Raw genomic sequence first — 18,131 nt, 5'->3', positions numbered from 1 at the left:
TTTTATGTGGGCTGTGGAGAAGCAGAGACAAACATAATCATGAAATGCTCTAGGAAACTCAGAATGGCTGCTCTTTCCGTCCTCAGATTCACATAATAAGAAATAAGCGTTTAGAAAGTCCATCTACAGCGCCTCTGTTATCAGATGCATTTAAAGCCCTTTGCCATACTAAGATCAACAAACGTGTTTAGACTGAAGAACCAGACATAGTTTAAAATCTGCTAAAGCGCTCTTTCGGGGAAGCCTGTTCATCCGCACTACTGTGCGATGCTACTTCCTACAGGCCTGTCAACACAGAGCACGGGGTAACGACAACAGACAAGACAATACTCCCCTCATGTGGTACCCAAGAGAAACGCATCAGCGACATCTGCACGCCGTGCCGCAGCTTAGGGAGCTCCTGCTCACTGGCCACCACCACCGCACCAACCAACCAAAGTAACAGACACCTGGGCTTCAGGCGGAGACGTTACTAATTTTTACATGTCCTTTTCTTTTTTACAAGGGTGGGTAGGATAGGACAGGACAAGGGGGAATGGCTTTAAGCTGACAGAGAATAGGTTTAGGTTGGATATAAGGAATAAATCTTTACTGTGAGCGTAGTGAAGAACTGGAACAGGTTGCCCAAAGAAGTGGTAAATGCTCCATCCCTGGCAGAGTTCAAGGCCAGGTTGGACAGGGCCTTGGGCGACATGGTCTGGTGTGAGGTGTCCCTGCCCATGGCAGGAGGGCTGGAACCAGACAATCGCGAAGCTCCTTTGCAACCCGAACCACCCCACAGCTCTGCGGGCCTATGAACCACCCGAGCGGCGCTGCCGGCCGCGGCCTGACCGTCCTTACCGCTGCCTTTGGGGGCGGGACCCGCCGGGGGCGGGACTCGCTACTCCGGTCGCGTCCGTGCGCGTCGGTAGCAGGCGCCGGTGTGTCGGGACCCGACCCGCTATGGCGCTGGTGCTTTGGCTGGCCGTGCAGCTGGGCGCGGGCTCCGCGGCGTACGTGGTGTCCGTGGATGCCCGGCGAGCCGAGCGGCCCCTGCAGCACTTCTGGAGGAGCACTGGCTTCTGGTAAGCGCGCAGCCCTGCCGCCGGAGACAGCAGCCGGGCCGGAGCCGGGTGCCTCCAGCCCCCCTCAAGCAGAGGGTCTCCGGGGTGTGCGGGCGAGGCCCCTCTGAAGAAGCCTAGGCACTTCCCGGCCTGCCGGTGTAGGGGCAGGGGCCCGGCACCTCGCTGCCCTTCGCTGCGCGCCCTGTGCTGTGTTACGTATGTGGAGCTGGACAAGGGACTGGCCAGAGAGTGAAAACACAAGCCGATCACAAGGCAGGGCCAGTCGCCAACCCCCCTCTGACTTGCTCCCTTGCCTCCAGTGCAAGGTCGTGTGAAGTCCTTCCTCTTCCCCAGCACAGTACATACGGTGATACTCGGCACTCATTCTCTTTCCTTTTCACAGTTTCCATTGTCACAGTCCCTAAGTAGGCCAGGGCAAAGCTTCCCTGCATTGTTAGTTGTAGGAGTCTGTTCTTGCAAGACACTTAGAAGCGTGCACCATCCTCCTGATGTGGCTGGTGAGTCAGGTTGATTGAAGCCAGGGGAATGGGTGGGAGCATGCACAAATCTCAACTCCACGATTTCATACCCCGGTAGTGCTTTGTTTCTCAGAGGAAGCCCTGTCTTGCTTACCTAACTGGGGTTGAGCGGCCTTCAAGTTTTGTGGGATAAATGAAGGCTTCTGGCAGGCTTAAAAGCAAGAGATGGTGTCTTCCTCGGCCATGTGCATATCTTACTCTAAGCTAGTCATGAATTCCTTCATGTAGACATACAGCGGACAAAATAACAGTTGCAGGAAGAAGATCAGGGATGGAGGAATCTGCAGTGTGTGCTTTGGAGGAAAAGTTTGTGCACTTTTTTGTCTAATGCATAAAGATAGCCTAAGACAGAAGTTGACAAATTTTCCATTGATTTTGCATGTCAGTGGGAAAACAGAAACGTTTGGGCTGTCTGGATTTTTTTTTTTTTCCCCATTGGCTGTTTCATTGTTTTAATACTTGTTAGGAAACATTAATGAAAAACTGTCTTAAAGAACAGTATGTTTTGACCATTTAAACCACAGCTTAAGAAACACCTGTGATTTTAATTGTGTGAAAGAAACTTTGGAAAACTGCAAGCATGAAAAGCATGTGAGGGGAAGGTGGAGGAGGAGCAGCAGAGCCAGGGGCTCTCTATGTGTCAGTTGTGATACCTGGCTAGCACTGGTATTTCTCAAGGTAGGATCCCAGCTCTTTTGAAGGCTCACACTGTAACACAGCTGGGTGCCAGTTGTGAAAGCTTCTTTTCTAGTCACGGTTTCAGACAGCTGAGCAAAGGCACAGCCGTGGATCAGTAGTTGATAAAATCTGTGAGCGAGGCTTAAACAAGTGGGAGCAAGTTCTCTTGAATGGACACTTTCTACTCAGAACAGGACAGGACAGATGCTGGTGCTACCAGTAATAAAACACACTCTTCTGCCAGCTTTCTTTTGTATCTCGGTTTCAGCTAGATTTCTCTTCGCTTAGAGTGAATTTCAGAGTGCCCTAAGCAAAAATATGTGAATGCCATATGCCTTGACTTTTGTTTTTGCCACTGCTTGAACTGAGGCAGATTTGAATCTCAGAGTAGCACTCCCTCAAAACCTGACAGTTAACATTGTCCTTATCTACTGGAACAATTAAAAAAACCCCAATAGCTGATACATTTTTAGTATAAATGGAATTGGTAACTTCTTGGTCTTGCTTGTGTGACTTGAAGCAATCTCAAGGAGATATTTTTAAGTGCCTTGGACATGGCCAAAGAATGTGTAGGCTGTGAGTGTCTCATTCTGCTTCTTACAAGTGTAGCTTCCACAGCAGAGCAAGAATTGATGTCGTTGCATGGAGTTCAGCAGGAAGGTTAAGTCCATATTTGTCTTACTACAGACTCCAGCAAGTATGACTTCCACTCCAAAGCCTAAAAAACCCTGAGGTCCTTTATCATTAGTTACTCAGAGGCAAGATGACTGCCACTGTATGGCTTCTTCAGGCCACTGCTGCCCAAAGTTGCTGTCTGTGTAGGCATGATAGCATGTAATACTTTGCTTTGAGCATGGCAATGAGATGGACCGGAGTTGTGTTCTGCTTTGCCAAACTACATGCAGAGCCAACTAGCCCCACATAGCCTGCAACCCCATTTTGCTTTGTCACTATTCAGCCTGGAGAAGAGAAGCTGCATGGAGACCTCATAGCAGCTTTCTGGTATCTGAAGGGGGCCTACAAGAGTGCTAGAGAGGGACTCTTCATCAGGGACTGCAGTGATAGGGCAAGGGGTAATGGGTTTAAACTTGAACAGGGGAAGCTCAGGTTAGATACGAGGAGGAAGTTCTGTACTGTGAGGGTGGTGAGACCCTGGAACAGGTTGCCCAGAGAGCTGGTGAATGCTCCATGCCTGTCAGTGTTCAAGGCCAGGTTGGACAGAGTCTTGGGCAACATGGTCTAGTGTGAGGTGTCCCTGTTAAGATAATCTTAAGGTCCTTTCCAACCCTAACCATTCTATGATTCTATGTTAGACAGTGCTCCTCAAGCCTGGGGTGATCTTTGGTGGTATAGGGACCTAGCATAGCTATCTTTGGATACCCAGTGGAGCTACTAGTTAATGTTGCAATGTGTTGTTTCTTTTCTGTCCTTCCTTCCCTGAAGCCCTCCTTTACCTCACAGCCGTGCTGATTTATTTGACCTGAGCAAAGACCAAGAGATCAACCTTGCCTACATTTCTTCTGTTCCACATGGTGGCATTGAACAAGTTCGAATTCACTGGTTATTGGAATTAGTTGCTCTCAGGTAAGCAAACACCTTTTTCTTAATTCCAAGTTATCCTGCTATTTCACCACCCGTGAAAGTATACCACAAAGCAAACTGTTTCAAAGAACTGCTAGTTTTATTTTTCAACCAAAACTACACATTTACCTCTAGGTCATGTGACACAGGAACATTCATGGTTATGGGGGAGCCCAAAGTGTGTGTCATGGACCGGACAGTTCCCTGGTTGTTGGCTACCAGTGCTGGTAAATACAGACATTTTGACACCAAGACCACACATTCTGGCCATGCTGCAGTAGTCATCAGGAGAGTTTGAGGTGAAAATTCCCAGCTCTTTGCCCAGCTCCATAGGACCCACACAGTCCACAAGTTAAGAACCCTTTCCTATTCTTACATAGCAGTACTAAAGTTTGTTGGATACATGATTTATACAAGGCACCACAGTGAACAAAAATATAGTCAATCTACCTGATGGATATAACTTTTCCTAAAAGGCATATAATGATTTTATTTCAACATTAGTATTAACCTAGTTGGAATTACAAGCCTATCCCCAGCTTCTCTCCAAGTCACAGTACCTAGTTCCTGGTAAAACAGGAGAGAAGAGAACCAGGAGGTTTTAACATCTTCAGTCTTCATACACTTAATCTGTGTGTAAAGCAGTATAGCAAACATAAATGTGCCAGAAAAATAAAAGCTTGCTTTTTTAGTTACCTTTTACATACTCCTTAGAAATAATTTACAATCTCCCAGCATTACCACATCATAGCACTGAAAGCTGTTGCCTACTGTGTTTGACATTGTCCTACACAAACAAGTTAATTGTGAGCCAGCTCTGCCAATGAAACAGAAACGTAAAGTTGTTTTTATGGTTCCTTCTGCTCTAGTGTGTCTTCTGAGTAAGAATCTTAAACCTTACCCCTACTCTTATGCATCACCAAGTTTCTCTGCTTGGGTATCCTTTGGTACCATTCTTACAATAAATATGGTGAAAAAGAGACTTTTGACATTCAATTTGTCAGCCTGCTGGATAAGAGAAAGGCAGCCTCTCTTCACTTTTCTGCGCAGACTGTTTCATTAGCATTAGACATTCATTAGCGCTAGAATCTTCCCCCGCCCCATGTTTTTTAAAATGAGAATCACCTAGAGTTAAGGCTGTTTTTTGTTTTTTTTTTTTTTCATTTATATTCTAGGCTGATTGCTTGATCCATGAAGGTGAAAGAAGTCTGGATTGCTGGGATATGTGTTCTTTTGTACTGAAACAATTTTATTTGACTTCCAACAACAGTTTGCTTTGGTTTGACAGCCTAAGAGTGTCTGTATTGATGTTGTCTGGCAGTAATGCCTGCAAACCCACTTCCTCATGCTAGGCCCTAACAGGACCTTAAAAGAGAGATTCCCTGATCAAAGAATTGTTACAAACAAAAGCGAACACAAAGCAATACTTTTTCTTGGGCTCTGCCCATTTGCTTGTTTAACAGAGAGAAGGTAGTTATACCATGTCAGTGATTTAAAGAATAATGGAATTATAATCTTTTATGGCAGAAAAATGCTGCCAATCTTCAATCCTTTAATCTCTTGACAGACATTTCTGTCAGGTTTTACTGCTCTGTCAAGTACTAATGGTGTGCAGCTGATTGACAGGCTTTTTTATAATGAGTGCATGAAAGTGTCAGCATTGAATCACTTACCTAATTTTGTGTTATTCTCAATACCTGTGAAGAGATTTTTTATTTTGTCTTTTACTTTAACAAAGTATTTGTTCTTGAGAGCCAGACAGGCTGTAGGGCACCTGGAGGGCCTCAGTTTGAGTGTTCTTTCATTCAGTGACCTGAAAAGTTGGAATAAACAAGTCACATGCTATGTTGACCTGGACTTGTTATTTTAAATGGCACAGCAGAGAAATGGCTTTTGCATACATGGAACCTATTCTAGAGTCTGCTGTTTGTAAGAGGCACAGCTGTGGTAGAATTCCCTTCTGTGCTTGGTGCTGTGTATGAACCAGCCATGAATAAGGAGAGTAAGATAGGGCAGCTGTCCTACCTTTTGTGCAGGTAATTACAAGTTTGAGTAAGAGAGACTATATTCTGCCAATGCTGTAGGCTGTAACACTGAGTACTAACTGTGTTACAATCAAAATCTAAATATATGCATATTTGTAGAGGGAGAACATGTATATGTAACAGCACAACTGACTCTGGGGGTATCATTTGACACAAGCAGAATGAACAACAGTTAATGCAAATTATGACAGAAAGTAACCCAGCCCTGTAAAACATGGTTTAGTGGACCTCAAATCAGAGAATAATATGATAGAAGGAAAAAAAATAAATATCTGTATTATGTACAAACAGTGGTAGAATTTTTCCTTTACTTGGCCCAGGTATGCTACTATAAATCTTCATTAGCACTTCATTAGAGAAGACCAGCCAGGCAGTTCTGACTGACCCATCAATCCCCTTTTAGGCAGATCACAGATTTACCTTCCCACCCTACCCTCTTTTCTCCTGTTTCTGTTTGCACCCAGGCAGGCAGTGGTAGGAAAAAAACATGCTAAGATGAATCACAGTTCTGAGGTTTTATGTTTGATAGTCCTTATTTGTCCCTGGAGTTGCATGTGCCCACCAAAGGCAACTTATTTTTATGGGATGGTACAACGACATGGGTAACTGTGTGACTGACAGATAAAAACATTAATTTTTCTGTTTATCCCCTTACTAGTTACAAAATTGTGCAGCAGAGTCATGCTTCTTCCAGCATCATTAAGGGTTTCACAACCTTTAGTAACTAACACAAATGGAAGCCAATAGCACAAGTGACTCCAGCAGTAATTTTTGGAAATGATGGTTTTGAGATGAACTAGTGATGGATTATGGTTTCTTCTTTGGCAGGTTGTGTAAGTCTGTGTAATTAAGGTGGCGAGACACGCCACATTCCACAATATCTTATGCATTTTATTTATATCTAAATAGTAGGAGATGTTCAGGAGCACAACTTGAATGCTGGAAGGGGCAAGATCCTGCAAGACGGAATTTAAACTGTTAGGTGTCCAACATGCTGAATTAACTGCATTTTCATGGAAATGGTTTAGCCCTCCTAAAACACACCAGCCGTCGAAACGCTGTGAGAGTCAACTGGCACTGGGCAGACCTTCCAGCGCAGCAGCCTCCTGATGTATATGCTGGGTCACACACATTCATGGCACAAGGGGGCAGTCAATCCCAAACTGCCGTATTGCACACCACCTGCATTTTAAAGTGAAGGCGCAGATAATATAATCCAACCTGTTCCATCCTGGTCCTCCACTGCATCCCCAGTGGCTGTTCTGTGTGGCATCTAACAAACAGCAGACCTCTTCAGGGAAGAGTGGCTTGTAGGCCCATTGCTGTACACAGTGAACAGTGTGTCTGATAGTTTAATTATTGCAAACTGCCCCTCTGTCACTTTTGTAGTGAGTTGTCAGGGAAGACACAGGATTAAACTGAGCAATCTGCTGGAAGCTTTTGGTCTTTTGCAAACTGTACAGCATTATGTATACTGTAGAACAGCATTTCCTGCATACTTCCAAAATCTTTCCCAAAGTAACCTCCTCTTTTCAGAGAGTCTATCACTGAGGGATTGCAGCAAGCCAAGAGAACAGAAATGTTTAAGACCTTGTAGTCTTTCAGGATTTCCTTTAGAGTATTAACTCCAGTGGTGTCCAAAAACAAGATGGATGAGCAATCTACAACAAGGGCTTGAAAGTCAGTTTGCTTAGGAACTAGTTGCAGAGTGGTTTCTCCAGTGCCCAGTCCATTAGCAGTTGTGTGATCTCCCTTTTTCAGATGCCGCTTTTCCTTCTTCTCGTATTTCTTCCTTCTAGCAACTTCAAGGTTAGGATCCAAGTTAGTCAATCTGTACAGAGACTTGAGGAAGTAGTCTTTGTTTGCATAGTAAAGTGGGGCCTCAAAACGGAATATTTTGACCTTTGGAACAGAAGAGAGATTTTCATATTCTAAATCATCCTCATAAAAGTTGGTGTCTTGGATCTGACCAAGCAGGGCCGTCCGTGGCCTCTGTGTCCGAACAATGATGCATAACAGGGAGAAAACAATGCCAACTAACAGCCCTATTTCTGTGCTGATCAAGGCAGAGGCAGACATGGTAACAATCCAAACAAATGTGTCCACCTTATTCATATGGTAACGGGATGGCACATCTCGGAACTTCCTCAGGGCTCCTCGGAGGCTGACAATGATGATACAAGCCAGGACACACTTCTGCAAGGAGTAGAAGAGAGGTGCCAAGAAGAGCAGCACCAGCAAAACCACCATTGCACTTATTACTCCAGAGACTTGAGTCTGGCAGCCTGTAGATGTTTTGACAAGTGTTTTCGCCAGAGCTGCACTGGTTGCGAAAGAGTGGAAGAAAGAAGGAATGATGTTGCAGAACCCCACAGCAAACATTTCCTGATTGGCTTTGATAGAGTAAGCATATTTCTTTGCGCACATTTCAGAAAGGGATACAGTGAAGACGAAGCTGACTATGGCAAGAGGCAAAGCATCTACAGCAACTCTGAGCATTAAGTTGAAAGGTGGTACCTTGGGAGGAATAAATCCAGTAGGAATAGCTCCAGAAACACTGGATGCATACACTTCATTTAACTTCCCATAGTGTGACACTAGTGTTGCCACAACAATAACTACTAGCTCTGTGGGAAGAGGAAATTTCAGCTTATGCTTATACCGATCTCCCAGTTCCTTAGCAGTAACCAGCACCAGGATACAAATAGCACTTGTGACGACATCACAAATATTAGCCTGAGAAATGTTCCGGAAAACATTAATCCAGGTAATAACAAGCATCCCATGCCCTTGGCTACGTGGGATTTTTATTCCAATCAGATACTTCACTTGAGCTGTTAAAATGGTTAAGGAAGCACCAGTTGCAAAGCCATCTAGAACAGCCTCAGATAGGTACATAGATATGAAACCCAGACGAAAGATTCCCATTAGAACCTGAGGAGACACAAAAAACAACCGAACAAACAAAACAGATGAGTCTTAAATGGTGCTGCAAATAATTACATGAAGATGGAAGAGAACTAGCTGGAGGCAGATAGCATTTGACAATTTGAGTCCCAAAACAGGACTTATTCTTGATGTTTCCAGTCTGCTTTTAAAACATTTGATTCCTTCTACTGTTGTGGGATACTACAAACCCAAGAAGTGAATGAGGAATTTGAGGCAGGGTCAGTTGAGCATTTTTCTGAAGTGATTCCTCTGAAGTGACTAGTCTGAATTTTATTTCCAGTGTAAAAAAGCAGTGGATCAAAAAATGCTTCTGTTATACCAAAGCCAATTTTCCTTTTTTTTCCCCTGCCTTAGAGTGAATAAAGTTAAACCTTAATGGCCATTCTTTTGTAAAGAGAACTAGAATGACAACAGCTAAGGATTGTGCCAACTTGAATAAGAACAGCTAAGTGCCTACTTTATTGGCACTGAAGTGGCTGTTATATAAAACAGCTTGTAATTTTAGCCCTGTGAACAGAAGGGAAAGTGGAGCACTGACAGCCTTTGTGGCATGCCTAAGGTCAGAAGTGTCAGAAGAAACCACAAACTTTCCCAGGATACTGTGCGTAACTAGTTGCTTTGTCTTGATGGCTTTGGAAAGTACAGCTTCACAAGGGCACTTCGGTGTTCATAAATGTGACCTTAGTAAAAAGGGAGATAGCTAGCTCTTTCTTAATTAATCTATAACTATAAATACGTACGATTACTAGGCAAGTATGTTTGTCATGCTTTCTTCTGTGTTCTCTTGTTACCTTTGTGATAGGCAGCACATTGGTAAATCTCAAAAAGTCCAGCACAGGTATTGTCTGAAAAGTAGGTTAGTCAATCTGTTTACTCTCTTGTCCTTTCTGCTTCTGAATTATCTTTGGGCAGCAGTTCCGCAGAACGTCTTACACACTAGCAAAACACAGCAGCACATTCTGAACCTGTGTAGAAGTAGATGAGTGGGTCTGCACCTTTAATAAAGTGTCTAGAAACCAGAATTGTTTCTCCATTATTGAAATACACAGCTACCTAGGAGTTTCCCTCATGGTAAGATCTGTACTGGATTCATGGTCCCACAATGGCAACAAGACCAAGATGCACCAGAGTATCAAAACAGTGTTAATGGTCTTGCAGAAGACTTTTTTTTTTTTTACCTATGCCTGCTAATAGCCGAGGAAACTGCCTACCTCCTGCATTCTCTGAGTTGCCTATGGTTAGGCTTCCTGGAGGAAACAGTTCAGGGTCATTCAAGTGAACTGATGTTGCATCTCTCATTGAAAGAGAGTCAAAGCAAAGCTTAAGCCCTGCAAAGAAGCTTTAGGAACTTCATACCTTGTCTCTGGATGTCAGCAAGAACTTACCTGATACACTCCAGCTACAAATGTCAAGGCTGTAGCGATGCCAATAGCATAGCATTCTTTCCCACATTCAGCATTCATCCCTGCAATTGTGAGGTTGAAGGCAGTTGTGTTGGACTGAGTGTCATTCTGTAGAGAGCCATCCCCCAAGGATGGTGAGGCGTCGTCATTCAAGTCAAACCCAGCCAAGAGAAGTTCTCGGTCCACAACTTGTCCTACCATTAAGCTTATCAAGCTGAAAATGCCAACTGAGACATGACGGGATGTGCCCATTAAGAAATAGATGATATTAGCAAAGAATGATGTGTACAGACTATAAATGGGCTTCAGACCTGCCAGCAGTGAGTATGCAATTGCTTGGGGCACCAAAATGATGCCAATCACTAAGCCAGACATAACGTCCCCCCAAATGTACTCTTTGCACTTGTACTTGGGAAGCCATCGTAAAACAGGAAGGAAGTCCATGAGAAAATTCTTCAGTTTCTGTGGGGTGCAGGAGCAGCTCTTCCTCAGTTTAGCTAGCATGACTTGTTTCCTATTAATCTTGACATGAGTCTTTCTTTCCATGAGAACACAGGCGGAAGTGGTGTTTTCCATCCTGGTAGCCTCAAGTGGTCTTTCCATTGTCCCAGTGTTTACTTCATGTATGTGTTCCTGCAGTGCAAAGAAAATTGGTATTAGGTTGCAAGTCATGAAGCTTTTCTAGCACAGATGCTTAATGCTAAAAGTTTGTCACCTGTTTGTGCTTTTAAGGAAGTACCATCTCAACAGGAACACCACCACAGGGCTCCAGTGACACATAAGAAGTAAATCTGCAGATTGACCCTTTCTTGCAGACATTTAAGAATGCATTTGATTGAATCCAATTTGTTTTACTAAGAAAAATCTGAGTTAAATTAATAATTTATTTGTACAAGTAATTCCAACAGCTCTTCCAAATGCTTCATTATAGAGGTCTCTGTGATCAAAGACAGCACTTGATGATATGAAATAAACATATATTAGTGAAGTACGCTTTCTAGTGAAGGACTTTCTAATAGTGCATCTCGTAGTCATTGATGTGGAACTCACGTGTGGTATAGTGATTTGTCACTGCAGGTGTCCTCAATGCACAGGAGGAAAAAATTGCTGGTAGAACCTGTAAAGCAGAGTTTTCTGGAGAGCAACAATTTCAACTTATGTAAAAATTTGTACACAACCATTGATGTACTCTTAGAAAGTGCTACATAACACAAACCTATTGAATTGCAGATTGGTATGATGTGCCTAATTAATAAGCATCTCCTCACAACTACCACTTTGGGAGCATATGGACCATGCACCATGATGGAATCTGTTACCATCTCAGAAGAGTGCCGAGTGTTAGTATTTTCAGGTTTAAACCCATAGTTACCCTAGCTTTGCCTCCAGCATCTAAGATATAACAAATAATCCTGTGGGCAGCAGAGCAAGCACAAGATTGTTTCCTATGGTTCTCCTGCATGTCAGTTTTCTGATGCATAAAGGCTGGCAAAAATTGTGTTCTTCAGATGCAGCTGCTTTTGGTGTCTCTTGCCTCTATGAACACAACTGTTCTCACCAGACTCAATCTCTGCATTTTTACTCAATTGTCAAATAAAGTTGATATTAGCTTAGTGTATTCATAAATCATTTAGGGGTAGGTGGGGACATGATTGAGAGGCAAAACAGTATAACATGCAAGTACCCTACCTTAAACAGTTTAAAAATAAAAGTAGGAGCAGGAAGGTGGAAAATGTCAAAAAGATTATGCCAAGTGGCAAATCGTGTCTTCTGGTTTGCAGTGGGAAGAAAGAAGAGACTTCCAAGAGTGGGTGCTCATGTGTAAGCACTGAGAGATAAGGAAGACTCGTTGACCTAGAAAAAGAGAATATGTGCTAGTACAACGGTACAACGGCAAAATCTCTGGGAAAGAACTTCTGAAGTTCCTGGCCTCTCCCAGTGTCATACAGCCAGGATCTCTGTAACAAAGATTTTGGTGCCAGGTGTAACATTGCAGTATAATGTCAAAGCTTGTCTTCACTTAAAAATAAAAACTGTTTCTTCCTACTTTTAGTATCTAGCAACAGAAGCCATATCTACCCATTTCCTAAGACTTGAAGTACAATCACCAGCACAGTATTCTAGTTTAATTATTTTAACAGTCAATAAGAGGTTTAGACTCCAGTGACAGAAGTCATCATTCTCTCTGTAAATTTGATACGTTTTTGTTGTTCTTGTTGATAAGAAGAGTATTTTGATTTGTTAATGTTTTGTAACACCCAGTTAAAGTGTAGAATTCCAAACTGAGAAAAAACAAAGGTCTTGTGAGTCCAACTGGAAACATAATTGATATGCAAAAGAATAGATGTCCAACAGCCTGTAAGCTTTTGATCTGTATTCCTCTAAATAGGAGGCTTATTATAAAGTCTGCTGTCTATCCTGCTGAGAATTTTTTTTAAGATTTTACCAAATACCTTTTGCCAGCAAATTTTAAATGATAAGAAGATACATATCTGTAATTAGTGCAAAAGTCTTAAAAAAGTTTCCAGGTATTATTGTAAACGACACAACATGATTTCTAAGGCCATGCAAAGTTTAACCACAACTTGAAACAGGATGTTTAGGTGTTCCAGGTACATAATTCATAATTTTGTAAAAGGCAGAAAAGAGATTCTTGTTAGAAATGCATAGACTGATTGTTCAAGTTGAAAATGAGCTGCATAGTAGTCTAAATGTATTTTTAAGAATCAGTAGATTTCTGTCCGTCCCTGTTACATTAAACAGTTTTCAGCTCCCACAGTATAATTTTCTTAATGTTTATAAGTAAGGTTTATTTCCATCATAAGTGAAAATTAATTACAATTTAATGTTATTATTTAGAAAGACTGATGCTTATTTGTTATCAGCAATGCAAAATTTACTTTAAACTCTAATGTATTGTGTGGTTATGCTAGGCAAGATCTGCTTGGACAGGAAATAGGTTGGATCTAGTCTGTGTTAGAACACAAAGGTGACAAAAAATAAAAAAAGTTATGACACCAAGATAAGTATCTAAGAGATTATAATTATAAATTCTATCAAATACGGAAAGCTAGCAGCTGTAATAAAGACAAATTTTTCAGATGGAAAAAACTGCAACACTTCCATCTTACCTAATTTAGTTTGGAGAATAAGAGGCTTGTGCTTCAGGACAGCAAATCCTATTTGAATGCCACTCACTTCTAACAGCCAAGTGTATTTAGACAGCCAAGAAATAAATACTTTGCCTGTATTCCACTTACTTAAAATCTAGTGGGTACTTCAGTATTCAATGAGTACTTTTAACAGGCTACATAAAAAAGAGTGCATTGGCTTCTGTACAGTAGGTTTGTATATTTAGTTGCAGAGTTGTTATCTGCCTCTGTCTAAATTCGCATCATTTACTTGCAAATAAATTTGTATTTACAAAAAAAAAAAAACCCCACAAACCCTAAAACATTAATATTCACGTATTTGCCTTGTTTGTGCAGCTTCCTGAGGGGTGATAATAGTTCTTCATACATAAAATTCTCAGGACATAATTTGTCTGGAAATCTGTTAAGAAATCTTGTGTATAAAATGTAAGTTAGTAATTTATATCTTGGCTGTACTGCCTTACTGAGTAATCAGAACAGTAGGCTTTTGTAAAAAAAAATAGTAAAAAAATCTAGTTACGAGGAAGTGTCCTCCGTTCAGCCATGACATAGAGCATGTATCTTTTCATCAGGTTTGATGCATTTTAGACAAAGGTCAAAAACTTTCCTGATAGAATAAATATGTTCAAGCTAAAACACAGCAAAGTGCTGTCAGGAGGTAATTTTCTTCAATTCTTTTTTTCTCCTGAAAATAGGGCTTCCTTCTATAAATAACCAGTAATTCTCCTAGATACATTTTCAGAATCCATGTCAAATGAACATGCTAGCTGTAAAACACTCAGCTCTAAATGAGATGCTGTTGGTTTCCAGAAACTGTTAGTGTTTAGTTTTTTGCTTTTATAACATAGTAAAGCCATACTGAGTAGTGGAAGGGACGTTGTTACCAGCAAAACACTTTTCTGTGTAACCCAGGAATTCTCAGGCTTTGATGCTTGTAGCTCAGTAATAACTTAGTTGCTTCACCTGGAGGAAATGGGATTCCGCCATGGCTGAGTGCTATCCCCTGTGTATTTGTGCAGCTTAGCAGGGAGCTGTGAGCTTCCAGTGCTCTTGCCAGCTCCAAAGACAGAAGGATGGAGGGCAGATCTGGCTACTCCTGTGCACAGGACTAGACTCCAGCCTACTGATTCTGGCACTAAGATACTTCACCATCCTTCTGCAATGGTAATACTTCAGCAATATTCAGGAGCCCTGGGGGTGTCAGCAAATAGATTCCTCTACTGGTTCACCAAACTAACCCATTTTCAGCTTAGTCCTTACTAAGTGGTTTAGAAGGGACAAGCCCTATTTCAGGCTCTCCCTCATCCCCCAGAGCTTCAGAGAACATAATGTTTGCACTTTATTCAAGTGAAGGCTTCCTATCAATTGCTGAAAGAGCTGTTTGTAACAAGGATGTACAGATGAAGAAGCATATAGCATAGAACGGCTATTCATTGCATTTGACTTTGATATTGAAACTTTTTCAACTGTTTAATGCAAGTGAAAGTTACTGGTGTGCACATTCATATATATATGTATTTTGCAATGAAAAGTAATCTTGGTTATTTTTAATTGTATTGTGATGTTTAGAATCTTCACGGTTAAGTTTTTTGAAGTTGCCTTTGATCATATGAGCAAAAGCAAAAAGGTTTTGCTTTTTTTTTCCTCCTACTTGAGCAGAACCACTGTCTGAGCCAGTCATTCTTTTAAGTTAAATGCAGTGGCTCAGTTTATCTATCTTGTGAAAAAGAGAAATAAACCAAAGACCATTTGAGCCCCAAAAATTGCTGGCTTAAATGCAGTGACTCAGTTTATCTTGTGGAAAAGATAAATAAACCAAAGACCATTTGAGCCCAAAAAATTGCTGGCTTTCCATTTGACCTTAGTCCCACGTTTCTTCCTGTCATTTCACCATGCCCCTGGCCTGGCAAAATCTCTCTGCAGGAGAGGAAACATTCATTACAATATGTTCAGTGGGACTTCTCTTTGCAGATTCCTTGTCAAGCAGTTTCTGCTGGTACACACAAAACCATTCTAGCTGGATGAGTTGTTCATTGTGAAACAGCACAGCCCAAAAAACCTTTATTCTGATGCATCCTTTTGTCTGCATATCCTGACTGTCCACCAGAAAATCTGCAGCTGTATGTCTAGAAAGCCCAAGAGGGTGTAGGCAGAGTGAGCCTGCCTCGCTGTGCTAAGGAGATCTCTGAAATGCTGTATTTAGGGTGGAAATCAGACAGTATATCATGGCTCTATAGCAGAATTGCTCACTTTTGCTGAAATAGTGGTTTCAAGTGTAAGTTAGGATAGAGCCCTTCATACGGTTCATGCCAAGTGGTGCTTGCAATTTATTTTGAGCTAGGGAAAATCAGCTAAAACCTAATGTAGGTAGAGTGGGGTTTGTATTTATCTGAAGTTTAATTGTTTTTTTTGCTGCATAAATCACAGGAAAACTCTAGGGACACCAGCTTAGTTAAGCATTTGATTTAAAACACTTGTAGGTGTTTAGTTAAACTGTTCAAGTTACTCATCTTCCATATGAGCAATCTTTTCTGCCTGTAAGAAACCTCTCTCTTGATCTCTAATGGCTACGACTACATTATGGTTCTGGTTTTGAGCATTAACAGAGTTTGAAAAAATTCCCTGGTTAGCCTCATTTGTGGTGCATAGATTCAATGTACAGAGGCATGCTTGCAAAACCAGACTTTTTTCAGAAGAAAGTACCCAGAAGTACTGCCCCAGGGCACTCTGATTCTTTATCGTGGCATAAAAATCCAAGCCAGCCATTGGTTCTTTGAATGGACTTGAACAGATCTGATGAGGACATTTAGTCTATGGGACATGACTAGTGTGAAATAAAATACCACAAAATGCATATAATATAATACTTCTCCAGCACCTACTGTTTTGGTTTATTAGTCTGCTTTTGTTGTGCAGAATTACTTAGAAATGTCAACATAACCTGAGTTTTTGAAAGGATGAAGTGAGAAAACAGAACAAGTGAAATGAACATTTCTGTCTGTCTTTTCAACTTTATAACACCAGGACCTAGATGTACTTGGAAGCAGACTTAAGCAAGGTGCCAGCAACCCAAGCCATTTATTTAAACACTGGCTAAGCAAGCTTTCAGGCTATAGATAAAGAATATTACAGTGTCTTTTAGAAAAATCACACAAAACTTGATGGACTCAATTATTTATATTTTTTTAATTATATATGGGCAAAATATTCTGACTTCAAAGCATTTTTCTGTTGAGTTTCAATGTTATGCTAATCCAAAAGTAAAAAGGGAAAAATGGAAAAAATACTGCTGTTTGTTGGTTTCTATGAGCCAGGAAAGACAAAACATTAGTCTTAAATCCTCTACAAATTAACGCTACTATACTAAGCAGATATTCTGAGAGTCAAGCAATCTTTTAGATATGTGTATTTCTAATTAAAATCTCCAGTTCAGAACCTCTACTTCCAGCTGTGAATCGATCTAGTATTTCCAAGACAGGTTAGGCTCTTTTCCAAATGCCTGCATTCAGCACCAGCTGTTATTCAATTCACATTTTCCTGAGGATTCTCTGTCCGGTGTCTCAGTGGGTAAAATAATAGCCAGTGACATGTAACAATCCCAGAGGTGATGGGCAGGCTACAGCAGAACTTACACAGCCAGCCAGCAGCTGTTAGGCTGGCCTATCAGATCATCCTTGGGAATGCTCAGACCATGGAAATACATGATCAGGTAGTTCAACTGTTTCTCCAGGGACTGGTTTTGTTCAGAGGTTCCAGAGCATGCTGGTCAAAATATTGGCATTCACTCAATGGTAAGACAGTGTTATTCTTTTGGAGAGTCCTAGGGCATGACCACTAAAAAGGTATTTTCTGTGGGATCAAAGGACATTCCTAAAAATCACACTTCTTGTTTTTGGAAAGGCAGCTGGTCCAAAGTGAAAGTCTGTATTTATTAAAAAAAAAAATAAATCTTTCAGGACAGCTTTCTAAGACCTTAGCTATCAGTCACAAAGCTAAACAATAAACTCTGTTGTCTGCCCTGTTGTTTTGATGGACTTCAGTCACATCAAGCTGTTGTAGAGAAAAAATTATAGATATCCCATTTTCCTGTCTTTTTCTGTTGAATTCCCTGGTATTTTGGGTTTACTAAGTCAGGACACTATTTTGGAAACCCTCTTTCATATTTAATCACTAATGCTCAGTTTTAATAATAATTTAATACTTTGAGAACCAGATAAGCTTCATATAGGCCCCTTTTCTTAAGTGCAAATAGAAACTAGCCAAATGGCTGGTCTTGAACTCTCAGACCAGGGTTTGCAAGAAAGATTACTTCCATACCAGTTACTGCTGACTACATGTTTTACAAACCTTTGCCCAGTATCTACCTTTATAAGCAATATTTATGAAGAACAGAATAATGAAAGCACCTAAAAAACAACAACAGTGTGTAAAATAACTGCAAAGAGGCAGTTTTGCACCTTTGAAAACAAAGAACAAATAAAACCTGAGTTCAGAAGTGTGGAAGGGGACACAAATCTCTTACCTGGATAGCTTTTTGACAGGAATGTTCAGCTCTGGTTTTGAACGTTGGAATGAATGAAAGTCTTCAGTTAGGCACTGCACTATTTACATAAAGGATAATTATTAGCTAAATATTCCTCAAGGGAATAATGGGGAGTTACGGGATCTTGAGCTCAGTAGTGTGTTATCATTTTTACTGCTCTGAAAACTTGGATATATATGCAGCACTCACTAAGGATTT

General features: G+C 41.3%; 2 protein-coding genes across 10 annotated transcripts in view; one reads left to right on the top strand and one right to left on the bottom strand.

Moving 5' to 3' along the window:
• The first annotated feature begins 914 nt into the window (after positions 1-914).
• Positions 915-18,131, top strand: part of IDUA (alpha-L-iduronidase) — a 45,336-nt gene continuing 28,119 nt past the window's right edge. The window contains exons 1-2 of the mRNA XM_065663706.1: positions 915-1,064; positions 3,704-3,844. Coding sequence (XP_065519778.1) covers positions 943-1,064; positions 3,704-3,844 — 263 coding nt within the window. The 5' untranslated portion in view covers positions 915-942. The remainder of the gene's footprint in view (positions 1,065-3,703; positions 3,845-18,131) is intronic.
• SLC26A1 (solute carrier family 26 member 1) overlaps positions 3,923-18,131 on the bottom strand; it is a 38,893-nt gene continuing 24,684 nt past the window's right edge. For 2 of the 9 annotated variants that reach the window (XM_065663695.1, XM_065663697.1), the window contains 2 exons: positions 10,221-10,871; positions 3,923-8,820 (listed from right to left, as the gene is read on the bottom strand). In XM_065663695.1, coding sequence (XP_065519767.1) covers positions 7,300-8,820; positions 10,221-10,871 — 2,172 coding nt within the window. In that variant the 3' untranslated portion in view covers positions 3,923-7,299. The other 7 variants (XM_065663699.1, XM_065663698.1, XM_065663700.1 and 4 more) reach the window with 7 other exon arrangements.

The sequence above is a fragment of the Lathamus discolor genome, chromosome Z, assembly GCF_037157495.1.
Source record: "Lathamus discolor isolate bLatDis1 chromosome Z, bLatDis1.hap1, whole genome shotgun sequence".
Taxonomy (NCBI): domain Eukaryota; kingdom Metazoa; phylum Chordata; class Aves; order Psittaciformes; family Psittacidae; genus Lathamus; species Lathamus discolor.
The sequence above is the reverse complement of the archived record's forward strand: the minus strand, read 5'-3'. Positions and strand labels throughout refer to the sequence as shown.